The sequence below is a fragment of the Mastacembelus armatus genome, chromosome 16, assembly GCF_900324485.2.
Source record: "Mastacembelus armatus chromosome 16, fMasArm1.2, whole genome shotgun sequence".
NCBI lineage: Eukaryota > Metazoa > Chordata > Actinopteri > Synbranchiformes > Mastacembelidae > Mastacembelus > Mastacembelus armatus.
In genome coordinates this window covers 4,470,189-4,491,582 of record NC_046648.1, presented here as the reverse complement: position 1 = coordinate 4,491,582, position 21,394 = coordinate 4,470,189, and the positions used below count along the sequence as shown (strand labels likewise).

General features: G+C 38.3%; 1 protein-coding gene across 6 annotated transcripts in view; it reads left to right on the top strand.

Moving 5' to 3' along the window:
* LOC113122796 (RNA-binding motif, single-stranded-interacting protein 3) overlaps positions 1 to 21,394 on the top strand; it is a 113,023-nt gene that overhangs the window by 77,467 nt on the left and 14,162 nt on the right. For all 6 annotated transcript variants that reach the window (XR_003294905.1, XM_026294367.1, XM_026294371.1 and 3 more), the window contains 4 exons: positions 1,361 to 1,518; positions 2,305 to 2,384; positions 15,942 to 16,048; positions 19,799 to 19,842. Coding sequence is in view for 5 of the 6 variants with exons in the window: in XM_026294367.1 (XP_026150152.1) it covers positions 1,361 to 1,518; positions 2,305 to 2,384; positions 15,942 to 16,048; positions 19,799 to 19,842 (389 nt within the window). In the remaining variant the exon portion in view is untranslated. The remainder of the gene's footprint in view (positions 1 to 1,360; positions 1,519 to 2,304; positions 2,385 to 15,941; positions 16,049 to 19,798; positions 19,843 to 21,394) is intronic.

Genomic DNA, 21,394 nt, shown 5'->3' with positions numbered 1-21,394 from the left:
GTTTGGACATGTTCAGAGGAGGGACAGTGAATACATTGGAAAAAGGATGCTGAGGTTAGAGCTGCCAGGAAGGAGGCCTAGAGGAAAACCAAAGAGGAGGTTCTTGGATGTAGTGAATGAGGACATGAGGATAGTTGGTGTGGGTGAGGAGGATACAGAGGATAGGGTTAAATGGAGGCAGCCTGAAAGGAAAAGAAGAAGAGATTGAGATGATTTCGGCAGCTGACTGGGATGTTTGCTGGATGACTTTCATTGGAGGTTTCATGCAACAAGCATGCAATTGGTAGGAGGGCCCAGGGCAGACCCAGGAGATACTGGAAAGATTATATATCTCCTCTGGCCTGGGAACAACTCAGAATCTTCCAGGTAGAGCTGAAGGTTGTTGTTGCTGTAGAGAGGAACCTGTTCCCAGATAAATGCAAAAAGGCTGAATAGATGGATGGTTAAAATCATGTCATTATGCTGTAACTTGCATAACATACAAGAACATGCATACATTATATGCTGTTTTTTGTTTTTTTGTTACTGTCAATAGCAAGTGTCTGTAAAATGGAGCACCCTTCATCAAACCTTCTCTTGCATCCCTTCCTCTTTAATTTGCAAGCTGTGTAGTTGCACAGACACATGCACACAGGATTTGGTCTCCTGTGGAGGATCATTTCAATGGAATGCTGCCAAACAGAACAAAATAATTGAAGTATACTAGTTTAACTTACTGAGAGGCACATTAGAAGGAGGTTCCCTCATTCCTGTGAAAAAATGAATGCAACTCTGTTAACATCTATGAATCCTGAGGGGGTTTCCTTATTGCTTCAGGGGATCTGAGCATGAAGTCGGTGCACTGCCTTTTCAATGAAATGTTAATTCCTCATTTGAGGAGAGGTTGCTGCTTGATTTAAATGTACAGATGTTTTACAGTGGGATATTCAGTCATACATGAAAATAAACTGCTTGAATGGCACTTAACCTTTTATGCACTTACTGCTGCAAAACTGGCGTTTAATGGCAGGTTATAATCAAATCTTCTATTCTTATCTTTATTTTACTTGTTTGGCACAAGGACAGTCTCATGTCTGGATTTATCCTGCTGAAATGAAGATAAATCCAGCATTTCAACCCTTCACCATCTGTGAACTTTTTATGTGTATGAGATGCTGATGCAGTGACAGTTGTAAAGTTTTAAGTATTTAGATACACAGCACAGATTCTATTCTTAATTCACATTCCATAAGGTCAGTGAGTATTTACTGTGAGACCCAGTACCAATGATTGTTTTTAAAGGGATTTTCCATCAGTACCTGCTTATGTAAATCAAATAAAGTGATAACAATTTCCTTATCTTCTACCTCTTTTCCAACAGCAACAGGAACAGGACCCCACCAACCTTTACATCTCTAACTTACCAGTGTCCATGGACGAGCAGGAGTTGGAGAACATGCTAAAGCCCTTTGGCCACGTCATTTCTACACGGATACTGAGGGATGCCAATGGCCTGAGCAGAGGTGTTGGCTTTGCAAGGTATCCATAGAGAGACACGTACAGTGCACACCTCATGTTCTGTCGGTGTGGGTCCAGACAAATCTTACACGTTAGTTGTCACTCAAATCTAAATGTATTTAAGTGATTGATTTTGCTGGATAACTTATTTTTATTTCTCATCAGATACAAAATAATACTGATTTGTAGTTGGCACAGCATGGTGCAGGTTCTCATGCTCCAACTGCAAATTTCTGTACCCTTGGCCCCTTGGTCGGTCGGTCTGTCTGTCTGTCTGTCTGTCTGTCTGTCTGTCTGTCTGTCTGTCTGTCTGTCTGTCTGTCTGTCTGTCTGTCTGTCTGTCTGTCTCTGTGCGTGTGTGTGTGTGTGTGTGTGTGTGTGGTCTTCTCAGTTACACTTTAGCGTGTGCCAGTGATTAGAATGCATTCAGGGCTGCATTCAGGGTCATTGGCTATGAGAAGAAAAGCAAAGACACACACAGAGGCATGCATGACCACATGTCACACACACACACCCCCCCGCACACACACAAACACACACACTCTGGCTTTTGCTTGCCAAGCAGGCAATTAGTCATTGAGCTGTGATTGGGTGAACAGAGCTGAATAGGGGCAGACAAAGAAGACATGACATGCAACAGATCAGACTGAATGGAGCTTTTAAACCAGGACAAAGGAGAGGAAACCCTGTAGAAAACCCACAGTTACACAAACACATACACACGCTCAGGCAAACAGACAAGCACAGATGGATAAATATGCAGGCATTTAATGCACTTACTGCATTGTTTTTCTTTCTGCCTGTTAGGATGGAGTCGACAGAGAAGTGTGATGTGGTGATCCAAAATTTCAATGGGAAATTCTTGAAAACTCCTCCAGGCATGACAGGTAGGTATTGATCATTAAAACAATCACTTCATACTTTCTAAGCCAAGGTTTTTCTATAACGAGAACAAGGTGCTTCTCTATAGGTCATGGTGCTCATATAGATGCAGCACTATGTGGTATCATATGCTAAACCTTCCCTCAGAAACACAAAGGTTGTTGCACTCAAATGTCTTTTTTTTTTTTTTTTTTTTTTTACTTGAACTCCAACCTTTAAAAGTACTTAGAATAAACTCAGAGGTTTGTATTTGTTGATAAAGAGTAATCGAAGTCTTCCTTTGTATCCTGCAGATCATGAGATTGTTGACAGTCTTAATAAATTGAGCTTGCTCGAAAGTTATAATGCCAGCACCAGCCAACTTTAATACAATGCACTGTCTGTACTCTGTGAGGTTCAACATTAGCATTAAGCATCAGTACTTTTCTATATTTTCATGCTGCAGGAAAATGGCTTATCCTCTGTCTGTAGTGCCATGAACATTATCTCTGTTTCATAGAATATTAATGGATGCTGTAGAGAAACCAGCTTAATAGACAAATACTGCCTTACATCAAATCAGCACAAGTGGGGATATTTTTCTTTTTTTGTAAAACATTCATAGGCCCACACATTCATTATGTTTATATAGATTTTTAGTGTCGCAGCTATCACTATATTTGCATGAATGAATCATGCTTTATCAGTTGGTATCAGTTCAGTTTGTCTGTGCAAAAAGCACTGTCAGTGCAACTGATAATATATCAGCATCTTCTCCTCTGTTTTCTGCCACCCTGCAGTATATGTCTCCCAATCCTAAGACCACCTTGAGATGATTTAGTAGGAAGATCAGAGTGATTAATTCCTCCAAAGTGCAGCATACACAGATTGAAAAACACACACACACACACACACACACGCACCGCGTTCATATGCAGATGGAAGACCCCTAAAGCAAACAATCTGTCTTTGATTGTCCCCCAAATAAACAGCAAGGACTTTCTGCCTTTTAACACAGAGGGGAAGAGAGAAGGGGAAAGGGTGGTATGTAGGGAAAGGGAGGAAGAAAGAGAGGAGGAGATGGACAAGTTCCCTGTGTGGGTGTGAGAGAAAATGATATATAGATAAATAAAGTCATGTGGGATGGCTAAAAATGAGAGAGATAACTGAGCAAGGGCAGAGTGGAAGACAAAATTTTTAAAAAAAGCTGAAGTGGGGAGAACCAAACTGAATGTGACACAGAATGAGAGAACAGGGATGGAGATACAAGATGGATCAGATACAGACAGACTGGAGGCGTGCCACAGTGAAAAAAATGGAAATGAAGGACACACAGAGAGAGCTGTGCCCGTGCTCTGGCAGTATGATATGTGAGGTGAAGCATGGTTAGCAGATCAGTTTCTCACCTGGACACACAAACAGACATTGTTATTCTGCTACAGACTGGAAGATATAGCTATGCAATTTTATAGAAAGTGAATGATGCATGTGTCATTCCATCAATTGTTGCTTCTTTCTGTATGTGAGAACTGAGAAATACAGACTCTTAAGTCCTCAAAATCACAAAGTCACACGTATGTGCAGATTGACACACTGATTCCATTATAAATCAAAATTTAAAAAAAGGTCTTAGGCATTATTGTCCCAGTTAATCTGATAATAATCACAGATTATTGTTTAATAATTTATCTACACTATTACTATAATAGAGCATTATATATTTTATAAGCTACTAATGTGTACTGATACATACTTCATAAAATGAAAGCTGCTCTACTCAGTGTTGTCATGTTTTACCCTGGCCAATGAAAATTCTGGAATAATTGAAAGATGTGGATTAACATTTTGTGGATGATTAATGTCAAAATCTTTTCTTTGCCATCCTGTTAAATTAATATGGCAGTTTTAAATTCCAAGCAAATTCATCAACAGCTTACCTTGGCCAAGGTTGTCCTTTTTCTCCTTGCTGCTTTGTATGGTGTGTGTTGGTGCATGTATGGGAGCAATTGTATGAATGTTCGGAGAACATGACCAGCCAGATTCTCTGTGTACTGATCCGCAAAACGCACACACATAAGTGTACATTGTGCTTACCAATCTAGAGTGAAATGTCTTAAGCCAGTTTGTGTTGATTTATGTATGGGTTTTCTGTGTCACTGACGGTGTGGCATTTCCAGGGCTCTTGCTGTGACATAGTGATAGCCTCTTGTGCCGTGTTGTCAGTTTACTTATTACTTACATTTGTTGTTTTACAAGTACACCACAAAAATCACTATTATAAAAGGTCAAGCCCACTGTGCTGATACTGTGCAATGTGTTACTGTATGTGAGCATATCATTGACTGATGTGTGCGGTCTGTGTGTTCGTGATTAATACCAGTCTGTCCATTCCAGCTGATGTATTGACAGGCAGAAGTAATATTTTACTCTCTAGCTGCAGACATTGATCACATGACCAGAGCTCCCATCAGCCCTTGTTAACAGGAAGTCTATTGATTGTCAGCTTTCTAACGTCTCGCAGTGTGTCCTTTTAGAGTGTAGACCACAGACTTTTATTCCTCTGCACTTTACCTTTTATTCAGACAGAAAGCAATAGATGTTATAGAAATCCATTTTCCTTTCTTTTCAGATTTTCTTTAAGTTTCCTTGTAAAAAAACAGCTTGAGTTTTCCATAGGTAAAATACAGTTGTGTGAAAAAGTGTTGCCCCCCGTCCTGATTTCTTTTTTTTTTTTTTTGTTTGTCACACTTTGTTTCATATCAACAAACAAATTTAAATATTAGTCAAAGATAACACATGTAAACACATCATGCAGTTTTTAAATGGTTTTTGTTATTAAGGGAAAACAAAATCCCAAACTACATGGCCCTGTATGAAAAAGTGTTTGCCACCTAGACCTAATAACTGGTTGGGCCACCCTTAGCAGCAACAACTGCAATCAAGCGTTTGCGATAACTTGGAATGAGTCTGTTCCAGCGCTGTGGAGGAATTTTGGCCACTCATCTTTGCAGAATTGTTGTAATTCAGCCTTTTTAAGGTCATGACACAGCATCTCAGTCGGATTCAGATTCAGGTCAGGACTTTAACTAGGCCACTGCAAAGTCTTCATTTTGATTTTCTTCAGCCATTCAGAGGTGGACTTGCTGGTGTGTTTTGGATCATTGTCCTGCTGCAGAACCCAAGTTTGCTTCAGCTTGAGGTCACGAACAGATGGCTGGACATTCTCCTTCAGGACAGCAGAATCCATGGTTTATCATTTATCACAGCAAGTCTTCCAGGTTCTGAAGCAGCAAAACAGCCCCAGACCATCACACTAACTACCACCATATTTTACTGTTGGTATGATGTTCTTTTTCTGAAATGCAGTGTTACTTTTACGCCAGACATAATGGGACACACACCTTCCAAAAAGTTCAACTTTTGTCTCGTCAGTCCACAGAGCAATTTCCCAAAAGTCTTGGGGATCATCAACATGTTTTCAGGCAAAACTGAGACGAGCCTTTATGTTCTTTTTGCTCAGCGGCAGTTTTCGTCTTGGAACTCTGCCATGCAGACCATTTTTGCCCAGTCTCTTTCTTATGGTGGAGTAATGAACATTGACCTTAACTGAGGCAAGTGAGGCCTTCAGTTCTTTGGATGTCGTCGCTGTGCTCTTGGGGTAATTTTGGTCGGCCGGCCACTCTTGGGAAGGTTCTCCACTGTTCCATGTTTTTGCCATTTGTAGATAATGGCTCTCACTGTGGTTCACTGCAGTCCCAAAGCTTTAGAAATGGCTTTCTAACTTTTTCCTGACTGATAGATCTCAATTACTTTCTTTCTCATTTGTTTTTGAATTTCTTTGGATCTCGGCATGATTCTACCTTTTGAGAGTCTTTTGGTCTACTTCACTTTGTCAGGCAGGTCCTATTAAAGTGATTTCTTGATTGCGAACAGGTGTGGCAGTAATCAGGCCTGGGTGTGGCTAGAGGACTTGAACTCAGGTGTGATAAACCACAGTTAAGTTATGTTTTAACAGGGGGGGCAAACACTTTCACACAGGTTCATGTAGTTTTGGATTTTGTTTTCCCTTAATAATAAAAACCTTCATTTAAAAACTGCATGATGTGTTTACTTGCATTATCTTTGACTAATATTTAAATTTGTTTGATAAGCTGAAACATTAAAGTGTGACAAACATACAAAAAAATGAGAAATCAGGAAGGGGGTCAACACTTTTTCACACCACTGTATGTTGTTAACATCTTTACTCTTCCTAATGCCTCATCACTTCTAAAAAGAAGAGCCATCATGCAAAATTAAACATTCCAGTCCAGGGTTTAAATCAAGTATCAAGTATTTCCTATGTCCTTAATTTTCCTTTGGTGACGAATAAAGTGTATCTTATCTTTTCTTATTTTATCTTGTAATATTGTTCTCTCTGCGCTGCTTTAATAATCTTTTGCCCAATCTTTGGCTGCCCTTATCTACCCTTAAAAGAGAGCATATATTCCACAGCTGCATCATGACATCATGTCAGATCTTGATATAATATACTGTAATCCCCCAAAATATACCGTCTAACTTGCAATTTGTATTAACTTTAGTTCATGCCTCACACTGACCACTAATACACTTGACCCTTCATTCAGTCATGGCCTAATGGATAGAGTCTCAGGACCGGCAGGAATTGTCGGTGGGACCGAGTGAATAGCCAGTGCTCTCTCCACCTTCAATGCCACGACTGAGGTGAGACCCTTGAGCAAGGTACTGAACCCCGAACTGCTCCCCGGGTGCCACAACATTGGCTGCCCACTGCTCTGGGTGTGCGCTTTGGGTGGGTTAAGTAGAGCACAAATTCCGAGTATGAGTCGCCATACTTGGCCACAAAAAGTCATTTAAAGGTTGGGAGTTTCTCAAGCACTGTTGTTCACTCATGCTTATTTGAAATTTGGTAAATATTTCGCCTGCCCAAACAGCAACTGCATATGACCAGGACAGATACTGCTTAAACAAACTCTTAAAATAAGTAAATAATTCATCATTTCCAGCAGGGTTCGCTCCCCAAATGGCAATTTTCCCATTTTCTGTTTGGACCATTCCTGGTTCTCCTTCACCCATTTAGATCTGCTCGTCACTCTTCCATCCCTCTTTATATTTATGTCTTTCTTTAGCTTCTACTATCGGAATATAATGTTGTAGTTTTTGTAAGACCTTTTGTCCTGCCATCCCCTAATGGAAAAACAAGAATAAAAAGATTCCAGATCTCAGAGAAGGACCATTATTACACTGTGGTTTCAATAATAATCAGAAGCCTTTTAAAAAATGTCTATAGTTTTATGTGCCTGGTATGATCATGAGGCATTAGGTCCCTATTCGTTGCCAAAGTAGTTCAATACTTTCATAAATGGGAAATGAATTTTATTTGATGTTTGATTATGGAAGAAAAAGAACTGAATGCAGCAGCACTGACAAAAAGATTGTGTAATTATGTGGCAGTAAAGCACTGTCAGACTTGCAGTCAGTCTATGTGTGTTATTTGGAGCCACTTATTCAACACTCAGACAAAGCTATGGGTGTGATGCTTTTAAAGCACTAACTAAATCACATTAATGCTATAAAATTCTGAAAATCACAAGTAAATCTGGTGCTATTTGCACATCATTTGGAGAATTAATTTCTCCAATAAATACATCAGCACACCAGTATATTTTAATCCTACATTTCCCGTAGCCACTTCCTTCTGTTTTGCCTGAGGTTCAATGAGTATAGTAAATATCTTGTTCCCTGTGGGTGCTCTTAGGAAATGGTTTCATGAGTGGTTGGCATTGTCAGTAACAGTGAAATAAGAGAAAGACACAGGATGGAGACATTTTTTAACTTAAAAAGTGTAAATATTTTCTAAATTTGACTTTTTGTCTAAGCATACAGCCATCACTATTATTTTTATTAATATACATTACAATTTTAATTAAATAAAAATACAATATTAATTAACATTTTAATGTATGTTTTGTATTATAAGTGCAAATAGTTGACTTCCTCTCATGTGTGATGCTTGAAGTAAACGTGCAGAGTGCATGTTGTGCCCTACCCCTAGCTGTTGTGTTATTTTATATTAAATGGGAATTTTCCCATTTGATGAATTCCCACTTATATCACCCCTCTTCCATACCAACAGAGGGGTAGGTGCTTAGTGTGTGTGTGTATCAAAAAACCAGGGTCTCTGCAGAAAAATTGTGGGAACCATTGATCTAACCTTTTTTCAACCTGTATGTCTCTTCCTCCCATGTGTTTTTCTATAACTCCTATTTCCTTTACTGTGTCCTTCTCACCACAAGCGAAATGGATATATTTGTTTGCTCTGCTGGAGTTTTAACAGTTTCTATGCTACCCTACTGCAGTTTGCAATATCCCACAGATCCAATGACTGGTAACTGTGTGTGCCTCACTCTTCACAGTGGAAGCCAGCCACCCTGCTACCTATGTACACAAGCACATTTAAACACACAATGCCACACATCAAAATCTCCAGTTCAAATCAGCAAAGAACTAGTTGTTTTTCACTCCACAGCATTCAACTGTGCACACAAATCTTCAGAATGATACCAAACAAGTCACTCTGTTATTCTTCTGACATCTCTTGCTATCTTCATGCTTTTTATATCTTATTTGCATTGCCCGCCCATGCATTGAAAGGATATCAAGTTTTTTTCCTCACAAATAATTCAAAGAAAACACAAAAACTAGAGCAGGAATATTCAGAATATTCACTATTCAAGTCAAGTTTTTTCATCTATAGAAATGGAAATTACAGTGCTTACTCCTTCTCTATATACACTGCCATCTACCACTATGCTCTATGACCTTTCCCTTAAAATTGCAATGGAGAGGATGGAGGGGATTCAATTCACAAATCAGTGTCATACTGTCAGTCCTGTAAGCCACTGGAAAACCTGGTTAGAGCCCAGTTTGTGAACAAACCAGTTATATAGTCACACACAGTAGCTCAGTGAGTGGGTGTTTCTTTTTATTTTTGATCTTTCAGTATTTGAATTCACATGTTCTTCACTACAGATGATGCTCCCAGAACTACTTTTTACAGCAACGCAAAGCAAGGAGGTCAGATTGACTTTAAAACACTAAAATATTAAAAATAGTTTAATTATAAGATTTGTAGACATTAATATAGTTTAGGTTTGTCATTATTAACATTACTATTATTGTTTGGATTTTTTTTTTATTTTAAATACCTGGACAGCATGCACTCCCAGGTCATGGAAACCATTGATAAATCATTGGAACACAAAAGCTCCATAAATCATAAACTTTGTATTTCATCTGTTTTTCTAATGTCATCACCTTCTGTACCTTAAATATAGCTCGAATCAAAACTGCACACCCCCAGTGTTTGTACTTTAAAATCTAAATTTTCTCTCCTAACATTTTTATGGATAACAAACATAATGAAATGTAACTGGAGAAATATAACAACAGAGTAAATGTGAAAAATTTACAAAGTTGCTTGTTGACAGCTTTTTCTCCCTTCCATGAGCCTTCTCACCATGACTGTCCACACCTACTGTTTTTGTTAAGCAGCCCATTCAGTCTCCATTAGTTTTCTTTGAGACCTGAGCTATTGTCTCCACAGTGCAGTAGTTTGCCCTGCAACCCCAAGCACCATTGCTTTAATGGTGCTTGGGGTTTCCCAGCAAGTGTCAGACCCCTTCTGCTTATCTGTCGGGACTCCGATGAGACAAACAATGGCTGTGGAAAAAAAGACTATGATTTTGCTTGGGGCTATAAAAATGGATTTGTATGACTTCAGTAGTTATTAGCAATATTTTTTCCTCATTCAGTTTGGACTTCTGACTCTTCAACTCAGTGTCCTGTTTACTAAAATGTACATCTCTTTCAACTCTCTATATATCTAAATAACTTCAGACAGTGTTAATTAACTCAACAAGCCCAAAAATTGCACATTTCAGAGGGCAACACAGCTGTACGCAAATTCATCATGAATTCATCACTTTGTGTTGCAGAGCCACAAGAGTGAGAACAGCGGGGGTCAAACTGACAATTAAAAATGTCCTTCTTCCTTGTAAAGCCCTCTTGTGACATGCAACAGATTGTAATAATGTAGCTGTGAAAGCAAGCTGAATAATTAATTTGATGCCCCAGTTTGAGCAGCTTTTTGTACAGGTAATCTTGTCTCTGGGTGTTTTATGGTTGTTGCTGCCTCCTGATTGTGTGGAAGCTAAAGTTCCTCTCTTAGGACTAAATAACATTCATTATTGTCATTATCATCATCTGTATTTATGGCCTGTGACCATGGTTCTGAATGAATATAAAGTTAAATGCAGAGTGTATTGTAGGGTTTTTTCTTCCTCAGAGTGACAGTAATGATACTACACGTGTGTTTTTACATTATAGCTGGAATATGATCCAAATAAGGGATTTTAGATATTTCTTGGCCTGTTGCTGTTGTACTGTGGCACTATACACAGGAGTGCTAGCGCGGTTGATTCTTGCAGTGTATCCCTTTACATTTTTGTACATTAATCGGTGATGATTAATTATAAGCCAATCCTCTTACAACTTGTGCCCTACTAAAGTTCTGGCTTGCAAGACAAGTTTTGCAGTATTGTCTAATATGCCATAAATAATTAATATCCTCCTCTTCTGGAGGTGAAAATCAACTAAAAAAAAAAATCTTTTCCTGCAAGACATGTAGTTGTAATGAATTTCTTCTCGTTCACTCAGACAGGAACAGCTTCACAACAGCCACACACAGTACAGGTTCAAACATAATTTTGTGTTAAATCTATATGTTTAGGTTGATTTAAGTTATTTATTTATTACACTTCATGGTCTTAAGTGACAGCTCAAACACTTTATATCTGTTGTTTTTCATGTGTTATTTTAGCAGCATTATGAAATGACATTATAATCTAATATGTCAGATTTAAATAAGAAGATTAAACTTAAAACATGCAACAATGTACAAAAATTGAATTATCTAGAGAAAAAGAAACAGCTTTCTCTCATAAATGGGCCTGTCAAAACCTTAATGCTGGACTCCCAGAGCACTGCATTCAAGCTCCAGATCCACTATGGCAACCAAACCATTATAACAATATTGATGCATTGCAAGTGTGTGCGTAGGCGTGTTTGTACATGTAAACACTGCCCCATAGCGCTGGACCAGTGTTTATTGTCTGGAGTCATTTCACCAGCTCTGATTTAAAAAAAAAAAAAAAAAAAACAGCTTACAGCAACAATGTTGTGTATGTGCATTTTTAATGGCTGTCTATGTGTCTGTATGTTGCTAGGGGAATTATGTAAAATGGAATGATGGCAGTGTCCCTCCTCTTGTTGTATGTCACTTTTAACAAGCGAGTCACTCTACATAAATTTCTTCCTGAAATCTTGTTACATGCTTTGCTTGTATGCTGAGATTTCAGTCTGTCATTCTTTGGCCAACATCAGGCACAGCAAGCAACACTTTCTGCTTTTAGAGCTCTCTCACAATCAGCTAATAGCATCACTAATTTACACAATAAGTAGAACAGTTTTTCTCCTCTCACTTACATTCGTTCTTTTTGCTGTCTGTTATAAGCCCTCTGAATAAATATAACAGATTCAATCAAACCAGAGATTTTACGCAAATATCAAGGGCAAACAATAGTTTTTCATCAGTTGGATTTTCCTGCTATCTTTGGTTGGTAGTGTAGAGAAAGGCAGAGAAGACAGTGTCCTGGCTTGACTTGACAAGTTGTCAACCATTGACAGTGTGGCTTTCTCTGTTTGTCATACCAATAAAACAAAACTGAACACAGAAGCTATCTTCAAGTCTCTATCTCTGTGTGCATCTGTCCTCACATCACATATTTTGTTGTACTTGAAATAGCTATCATTTATCACACAAATACACACGTGTCAAAGAAGTTCTGATTTGTGAGAGCAGAAATATATTCTTTCCACCCATAAACCTGACAGTTAAATGTCTTTTACCATAATCAAAGTCTAACCTTTTTTTAAATTGAATATTAGAAGTCACAACTATTTTATATCTATGTTATTTACTGGCCATTAATATATTTATTGAAGAGTTGGTAGGTTGATAAAATCAAAAGGTGTAATGGCAGCAGGTGTAATGGAAACTGCTTTTGCTCCACAGAGAAGACAAAAATAAGGTGAAAACATGGATGAACAGACTGCACATTTTTTCTACTTCAATCCTTTTATGGCACCTGACTGGAGAATTAGCATCACCAACTGTTAATCTCAACAAATGATCTCCTAATAGTCACTTAATGGTAGTTGATAGAAGCATGCAGTAATTTGCAATTTTATTTGTCAATTTTCTCAAAATTTGGTTTAAATTTGCACTACATTTAAACCTAACTACTGCTGTTATGTGTTTTTTTTTTTTCCTCAGCCATGGAAATTATGGACAAGTGATTTTGTTATAATCTGTTATTAGACTAATTTTTTTCACAGTTTCTCAGGTGCATCAAAGATGCAACAAGGAAACCATGAAAGCATGTTTATAAACGGCAGCATCAATATATTGTTACATTTTGTGCTTAAATTCCTTCAGTTTAACTGCCTCGACCAGTTGGGTGAGTGAATAGAGGAGAGAAAAGAACAGCAACAATAAACAGCAATGAATTAATGCATTTTATTTGAGTGTCCCGCACCAGGGTGACCAGCCCATAACAGCTTTGCCTCAGTCTTCAAACAACAAAACAAAAGATTCATTTTTAAAAAGGCAGCTCAAAATATCACTGTCCTGTAACAAAAACATGCCTGGCTTTTTCAAAGAAACTTAATCAAACATACACTGTCTTAAATCAAAGTTCAGAGGACAGTAACTTAAAAAATTAAACTCATTTCAATCAAGCCAAGGTCACATAAAGCACTGGTGCACTGGTGCTATCATAGAGTCATAAAGTTTTGTGAATGTAGAAAAACCAGTGTCAGGACACAGCTTAAATTTTTTCATAACAGAACCTAATGCTCTCCCTGCTGACTCTGCCAATATTTTCCTCCTTTGAGAGAAATTAATATTTTCATCAAATTCAAAATCAAGATATTTATAAAAATGTGTGTAACTCAAAAGAGACTGTTCTAAAATGAAAGTTATATTTACCCTGAGTTTGTTGATATTGTCCAAAATGTATTCTGTGTGTTTTCATGATTGTTAGCCAGTCTACATTGACCACAATTCATAACGTTGCACACTGCAAATTAATCTCATTTTTTTAATCTCATTTTCAGCAATCAAAGCAATATGATTAGCATATAACAAAATGCCAAAATTTGCATCATCAATTGGTACTCCTAGTCCAGCATTCTTTATTTCTAGTGCTAAGACTGCAAATAATATAGTCGAAAGAACATCCCTCAAATAAACCCCACAAATAAACCCTGCAGGTTAGTGGGGCCAGTAACTGCACATCAGCAATATACAGGAGCTTGATCATTAAAGGCTCTGTACTGTATGTATGAAGAGGAATTTTAAATTCTATTACACACACATACATCATACATACACTTACACACAATTCATGGAGGGTTCATAAAGAAGAAGAAGAGATGGAAATTAATTGAGAAAGAAGAACGGCAAAGGCAAGGATGATAACAAAGGTCCAAATGTGGAGCCTGTTTTTCAGATCGAAGTCAAGTCAAAACAGTGTAATGACAAAGTACTCCTAAATGCAACATAATCACATGGAACTCTGTTTCTGTCTACTTACCTTTGGAGAGCCCATCCAGGCCCCAGGCATTCCAAATAACTCTCGTACCAATCTTGAGTTCTGAATGCTTTTCTCCACAGAACACCTCTTCTCATTTTACAGTTTACTGGGATGAAAAAACATTTTACTTGAAGTAGGTGAGGTAATTATGCAGTTTATTTTGGCATTTATAATATGTGAATCCGTGCCAGTGTATTGATATTGCCTTTGCTAGTTCACAGAATTTGATATCGTCTAAGAATTTCTTTGTTTTTAAGCTACTGGTAGTAATGAGGCTCAACAATGTGACTTCTCTGCAGTTTGAAATCATTGCCAGTTAAATAGGACAAGAGTGCCAGTTAATAGCCTCTTTAAAGATGCATCAGTGAGTCAAACATGCCTTGGTGGATGTATTAAAGTAGCAAGTGAGAGGCAATGCATAAAAGTAGGTGGCTTATTCAATTTCAGGGTCAAGAGGCATCTTCATAAAACTGAATCAGGACATGAAGAGAACACTTGCTGGTTTGACAGTGTTACACTGTCACAAATTACAGTTCAGGGCTCTATAATGGCAGTATTATTATGATTTGTTTTGCCTTGTTAGTTGCTATTGAACTTCTACTCTTACTAATTAAAAATATTAGTCTAATGAATAATTTAATAAGAAACTGAGCTTACCAGAAGACATACGATGGAATGCTTAATTTTCCAAAAAGTCCTCCGAATTGAACAAAGAACAAAGAGTATAGTGTAGTTTGTACTGTCTGCACTGACACCCATGTCACCAAGATAACATCTGTGATTTTTCAGAAGCTTCTTAAATAGTCATTGAATAATATATGTTTTCTGATGTGACAGTGCAATGATAAAAGTTGGCTAAGGTTTAGGCACAAAACTGATAATGAGCAGTGGTCAATAACATTTTGTTTCTCTATTAATGTCACACCCCCAACCCCTGTGTGGTTGAACAATATAGAAGAAATACAGCCTAGTGTTGGAGATCACATAAAACAAAAGACTGCCTGTCAACTCTCTGACTACATAACCCATCAAGTGTCTTATCTGAGTGTCCTGGTTCATGTCAGGGTAATACTTTTTATTATGTTTGTTGAATCATGCTGGAGCGTTTCCCAGAAATAGAAGCCATTATTCACGCTCTCTTGCTTTCTAACAAATTCTGAAGATGCAGCTTTAAAATAAAATAAATTGATACAGAACAAAGCCTTTTTTTCTTAAGGATAACCCTGCCCCAATCCAGCTGCTTTCTGCTATTTCAGAAGCCTAGATGGTCTTTGAGCCTGCAGCCTATGGGGTTGAAGTTGGAGTTTTGGTGAACTTTTGAATGGGAGGTCACACTCAGCTAATCCTATTTGTAATCAGGGCTTTTTTCTTCATCAGATTGTGATTGCATGGTCTAGAAAAGGACCATGCAATCACAATCGCAGTTTGTTGCCCGGCGGTCAAGCTGTGTGGAGTTATTTAGCATATTAAATATGCCTGTTTGGTTTGTCGTTGCTCGTGCTCACCATGCTTTGATGATTAGCCCCTGGCTCTGTTTCCATGTCAGGGCTGCTTTTGTTGAAGCATGGTTGTAGATACTGTAGTTGTAGAGATGGCATGATAACTGTTATTGTTTAGATGTTTGGATTAAGAGTGGAAGAGATAGATGTAAGGGCTGAAATGCTGTTTTCATGTCCAACTGATTTATATGTTTTTGTTTAAGCTACAGCAGAACACTCAGTCTTTAAATCTTACCATTGAGATGTAACTCTTAAACTAATGCATGATTTTATTTTCCCTTCTATTAAGATGATTAATCCATCTCTGTTTGTCCTTGTCCCCTTCTCTGTGTGATTCAATCTGCAGCCCCGGCAGAGCCGTTGCTGTGCAAGTTCGCTGATGGAGGCCAAAAGAAGAGGCAGACCCAGATCAAGTATCCCCAGAATGGTCGACCGTGGACACGGGAAGGAGAGGTGAGACTTAAAGGTTTACTTAATCATGAAAAAAATCTTCCCGATACCCAGCATAAATGCTACAGAAGCTTTTTTTCTTGAAACCTAAGTGGAAAAACCAAATTGTAACACAGGAGCCGTGTGTTTCATTTGGTTTGTTACAACATAATCCTTTTTACCCTCTTCCTCTATAAACAAAAACAACAGAATTTTTCCTCAGGCAGAACTATGCTGCAGCAGATATTTCCTAAATCAACAATGGAATTTCAGTTTTCACAATCAGAATGGGTACAGTGTTTTTCTGAGAGGTAATTAAGAAAAAAAAGAAAAATAGCAGATGTTAACAAAAACAAAAATTGTGTTACCCTAACTTAGAGTACAGCAGATCCACGAACCTCGATTAAGCATTCTCCTAACAGTAATGTTATCTCGTGAAAGTGAAAGTGAACAATTGTTCCATAGAGTGCAATGTTCAGTGTCCACAGCTGTTCACAGAAACAATTTCTGTAGGTCCAAAATGTCATTTCTTCTTCTCATCAATCTGAAATATCTAGCTGATGTCCCACCAGTTTCTTTTTTTACATTTTATGAAATCTGAAAAGCCTGACAGGCCCTCCTGCAGGGTCATTATCAGCTTTCATTTCCAATAACACACTGAATTAGAGATGTTGTTGACAGTATGAAAGCTGGCATATATGAAGGTTGTTAAATTTAAAATACAAGGTTTCTGCAAGACCCCAATGCCGAGGTTGTTTTTCTTTTGTTGAAACTCCCACCTCCAGTCTGTCATCTTGAGAAGAAATAAAACCTTGTGCAGCAGACTGAAAGCAGATTGACTGTTGCACAATGCAAAGAGTTCAGAAGTTGTTAGTGTCGATACCAAAGCTTTAATTTACAGAACAAGGGAAAGTGAATAATAATGTCACCACCCACTCACGGAGTTCAGTTTTTTAACAGTTTCCCAGCATTCGCACTACATGGAGGTTGGGAAAGAGCAGGGCTGTGAAGCGAAATGAAACGGAACCAGACTCAAACAACTGCACGCAGAAACACGAGCCGCCACAACAAAAACAGGATGCAACAGTGTATTGTTTTGTTTGTGTGTAACAGTTTTTATTAAGAGTGACAAATCACATCAGGGCTTAGCGAACATTAGAGGCTCTGATAACATTGTCAACATTTGTGAATTGTCAGCTGGACTTAAAATAAATGAATCGTGTTGTCAGTGGGATTTATCACACATTTGTTAGAGACCCAAGTACTGACAAGTCCCTCTTGGTGCTGGTAAGGAAAAACATCAGGAGTTTACGTATTTAGCCAGGTCTGCAAGTCAGTTCTTACTAAGAGACATCTGGCCACGCTACATCCTCAGATTCAGTCAGCCAATCCTAATCTTCCACGATCCCACACTCCTCTTGTGTTGAGACTATGAGATGAACTACTGGGTTGATATGAGGCAATGGCCATGGAATATGTACCCCCTCCCAGCCTTCCTACGGGGGAGAAAGACATTTGTGTATGTTTTGACTACAGATATTTTGTGTATCTGTGATTATATTGCATCTCTACAGTCATTTTGCATCTCTTTGTCGTCGTCTATTAGGGTGTTTTGTGTCTTTTTGTAGTCGTTTTGTGTCTCTCAATAGTTGTCTGTGTTCATTTTGTGTTTCTTTGTAATTGTTTTGCATTGCTTTGTAATCATTTTGCAGCACTTTATAGGCATTTTGTGTCTGCCATCACTTTTGTCTGTTGTTGCCTTGTTTAGCATCTTTTCATGGACAGTTTCAACAAAAAATGTAACTGACCCTTCAGACTGTTGTGGTCCAGGGGAACCTCTGACCCTTTCAGCATCTTGGCCTTTTCTGCACTAGGCTCATCCAGTATCTGTAAGAATACACTATGGATACACATACACTGTGTATATCTCACTCACACATACCTAAACATACAGATTCATGGACTGATACTGGTCTTGTGCAGCAGCTAAGGGATGTTTTGCAATTAGATAAAGGATACTCAGAGGACAAGATGCAAACATCACAAGGCTTCACAGAGTTCATCTCTTCCAACCCTGGCTCAGAAATCCTTTCTTGCAAAAGACAATTCAATAGATTGGCAGAGGAACAAACACTGAATACAAATTTGGTTCAAGGTGAAAAGTAGAATTCTTGTGTATGTGATTGTAAATGTTACCTGCTATAAATCTTATGTCTGTTTGACAGCTGGTATGAAAATAAATCCTAGGTTTTGGATTGATTAATTTTTTTCTGTTTGATGTCATCATTGTCTGGCACTACTTTTTATTGCTTCTGCAGTCTGTATTCCCCTGTCCTGGCTAAGAAAAGTGTTTGGGGAAAAACGAAACATTGCTGCAGAGTTCAGCATAAGGGCACACTTTCAACTTTTGTGCCAATTTGGAGAGAAGAGCCTTGTGTGGAATATAGAAAAGTACAAATTACATGTGTAAGATAGAGAAGGAGAAAATCAAGATTAGATGACTGAAAACACTATTGTTGTTTTAGGTTTGCCAAGATGCAGTAAAAAGGATGAAGATCTTTTTCAAAGCTCAGCAGAGAGAAATCAAGTCTATTCATTTACACATGAGAAAGCAAGACACGATAGAAAATATTCAAAGAAAAGTGTCTTAATGATGAGTACTTGAATTAATAGGGACAGCATTTAATGGACAGGAAAGGATATTAAAATACATTCTTGTAGAATTGGCTGACTTCTGATGCTGACATAATGTAGCTGGAGTGTAAATTCATATCTTTTTTATATATACTTAGTATTGTCATAGTAACTCCACCCTGCCAATAATGGACATTGTTATTCAGTAGGAAAATTACAATATCCTGACTGCTTGTTGCTCCAAGACAAGCATTTCCTGCAGTTCCCATCACATAGTGGATTGATTCCTATATGGTGATGATATACGTAAAATTGCTGAAAACTTAAAATTAATATTATTAAGTGAACCTTTACAGCTGTGGGCGTGTGTTTGCACAATCTGCATTCAGTGAATTGACATTTTGGTCTTGTTTCAATTTATTCGATAGTTTTGGTGCTTTTTTGTTAGGTTCCTGGCTAACGGTGCAGATGTTACAACAAGTACCAATTGTGTGAAAAATATTCTCTCATTTTTCTCCAGATTGTCTCCTCACTCTTCCTTTGTGCATTGACAAAGCCATACAATTGGGAATAATGGATTGGTTTTCATTCGATGTGAAACATTTTCAAATCAAGCAGATGTGCTGTCACCTCAGTTCATGGTGACCAGTGTAGGATTTATCTCTTTCCCTGTGTGTGATGGTTTCAGATGACTTGTGTGCTCCGCATTGTTAAATGAAAATAGAACAAACTGAAGCAATTACCACATTTGGTTTGAAATGGGTTTTTGTTTTACTAAGGATATTTTTATCCAAATAGTTCTCATTACACTATTTTTTAATGTAGCTGAGAGCCATTTTTAAAAATAAGTAATTTTAAGAAATTTGCAGGCTCACTTACAATGATTCAAAATCATTTATTTCTAGAGGCTTCAATTTTGGGCTGTTCAGGGCATCAGCCGTGGTCTCTGTGCCCCACTCATTTGTTTATATTTTTTTTATTTTCATTATTGTCTAGACCATTTTTCACAGTGTTCCTGAATCAGTTTGAAATGCCAGTTTACATGTCAAAATCTTAGTGAGACAGTAAACACAAATCATTCAAAACAGCATGCCAGTTATATTAACCTTGAAGTGAATCTTTCTTTGTCTCTTTCTCCAGAGTGGTATGGCGTTGACGTATGATCCCACCGCAATGCAGAACGGGTAGGCGGAAAATTCTTCCTTGATTTACAAATTGTGTGTTCAACTTTATATCTTTTAGACAAAATTGATGGAGTCCCAACTTCAGCACCTCCATCTGAGCCTTTGCAAAACTGACATATAATCTAGCAAACCTGCACAGATGTACATATATCAGCCAGGCAGTACTTGCACTTGCATGCTAATGAGCAGACCACACTAAAACAAATCCAGGACACCCAGATCATTAACACACAGCATATATATGCTCTTTCTCTGTCTCTCTTTCCTGCTTTACCTTCATTCTCACATCTGACTGATGCAGACAGAGCAGTTATTTATGCACCTATGCATACAAGCTGTCAGACATGTAGGTTTTGATTGCAGACAGGGAAGGTGGGTGGTGTTGCAGTGCCGCTGTAAGACTTTCGTCAGCTGAGGCTCTTCTGCAGTGCTCCCAGGCTGAATGCAGAGAGCCCGGCGTCTGCCTGTTTCGGGGGGAAATTGGAGATAGGTCCTGTCTGCTAGGAATGCTGCTGGTGATGCGATCTCAGGGGATGCTTCCCTCCAACTCTGTGTTTCTCTTCTCCTCCTTCTTGTCAATTTAGTCCTCCTTACGCTCTACTTTCCTTTTTCTTCCTCTTGCTTTCTTTTGTCTTGTTGTGCTCTACACCTTTAAAGTAGTTCTCTCTTGTTTCTCTAACCTAATCTAATTAGGTCTTCACTATTTCTTCTCTTTGCCTTTGACACATCATGATTGTGTGTTATTTGTTTCTATTTCTTACTCTGCATTTCCAAGATATCTGCTTTTCTTTTAGGCATCTCTTCATAAGTTTGTGTCTTTGTGCATGTGTAAATGCATGCTCACACGAGCATCTGTACGTTTGTGGTGATTAAGCCCTCTCTGACCTCTCTTCTGAGGTCATCAGAGCTCCTTCCGGCGAAGCACTAAATGACTGTGAAATGCTAATGCAGCTAATTAGAGAGGCAAAAAGCAGGGATGGAAGGGGTTGGGTAAAAAAAGGGAAGGCTGGGTGGGGTCAGGAAGAGGGGAAAGGCAAAAATAATGTCAGCCAAAGTAGAGGGGAAGGGTACAAATCAATTACAGGTTTGCAAGTATCTCCATGCTTGAGGAAGGCTGTTTTCTTGGAATCTGATGCCAATCTCATGTTATTGGAAGCACATGTCCCAACCAGCCAGACTGCTTTGGCAAATGACTTGTCCTCTCCCTATCAGAAAGGCATAATATTTGCTTTCTCTGGATCTTGTTCCCACCTCCTTGGTGGTGTCTTCACTGTCCTTTTGTTTCTCTATCCTTTTTGTCTTTTCTGTATCTCCTGTCCACACACATGCTCATACACATATATATTTTAGCATGCCTGCCCACGTTTGTCCAGTGAATAATTCACTGAGGTCGGCACTAGATCAGTGGCTAATTTTTTCAGGGCAAACTCCTGACAGTGTTTGTAGGTCATACCAGGGATTCACAGAGAGGTTTTAAATTTAATCCCATTGTAATGTTCTGTTTGCAATTACATGTTTAGTGTATTGTTTAAACAGCCGCTCTGGAGTCCAT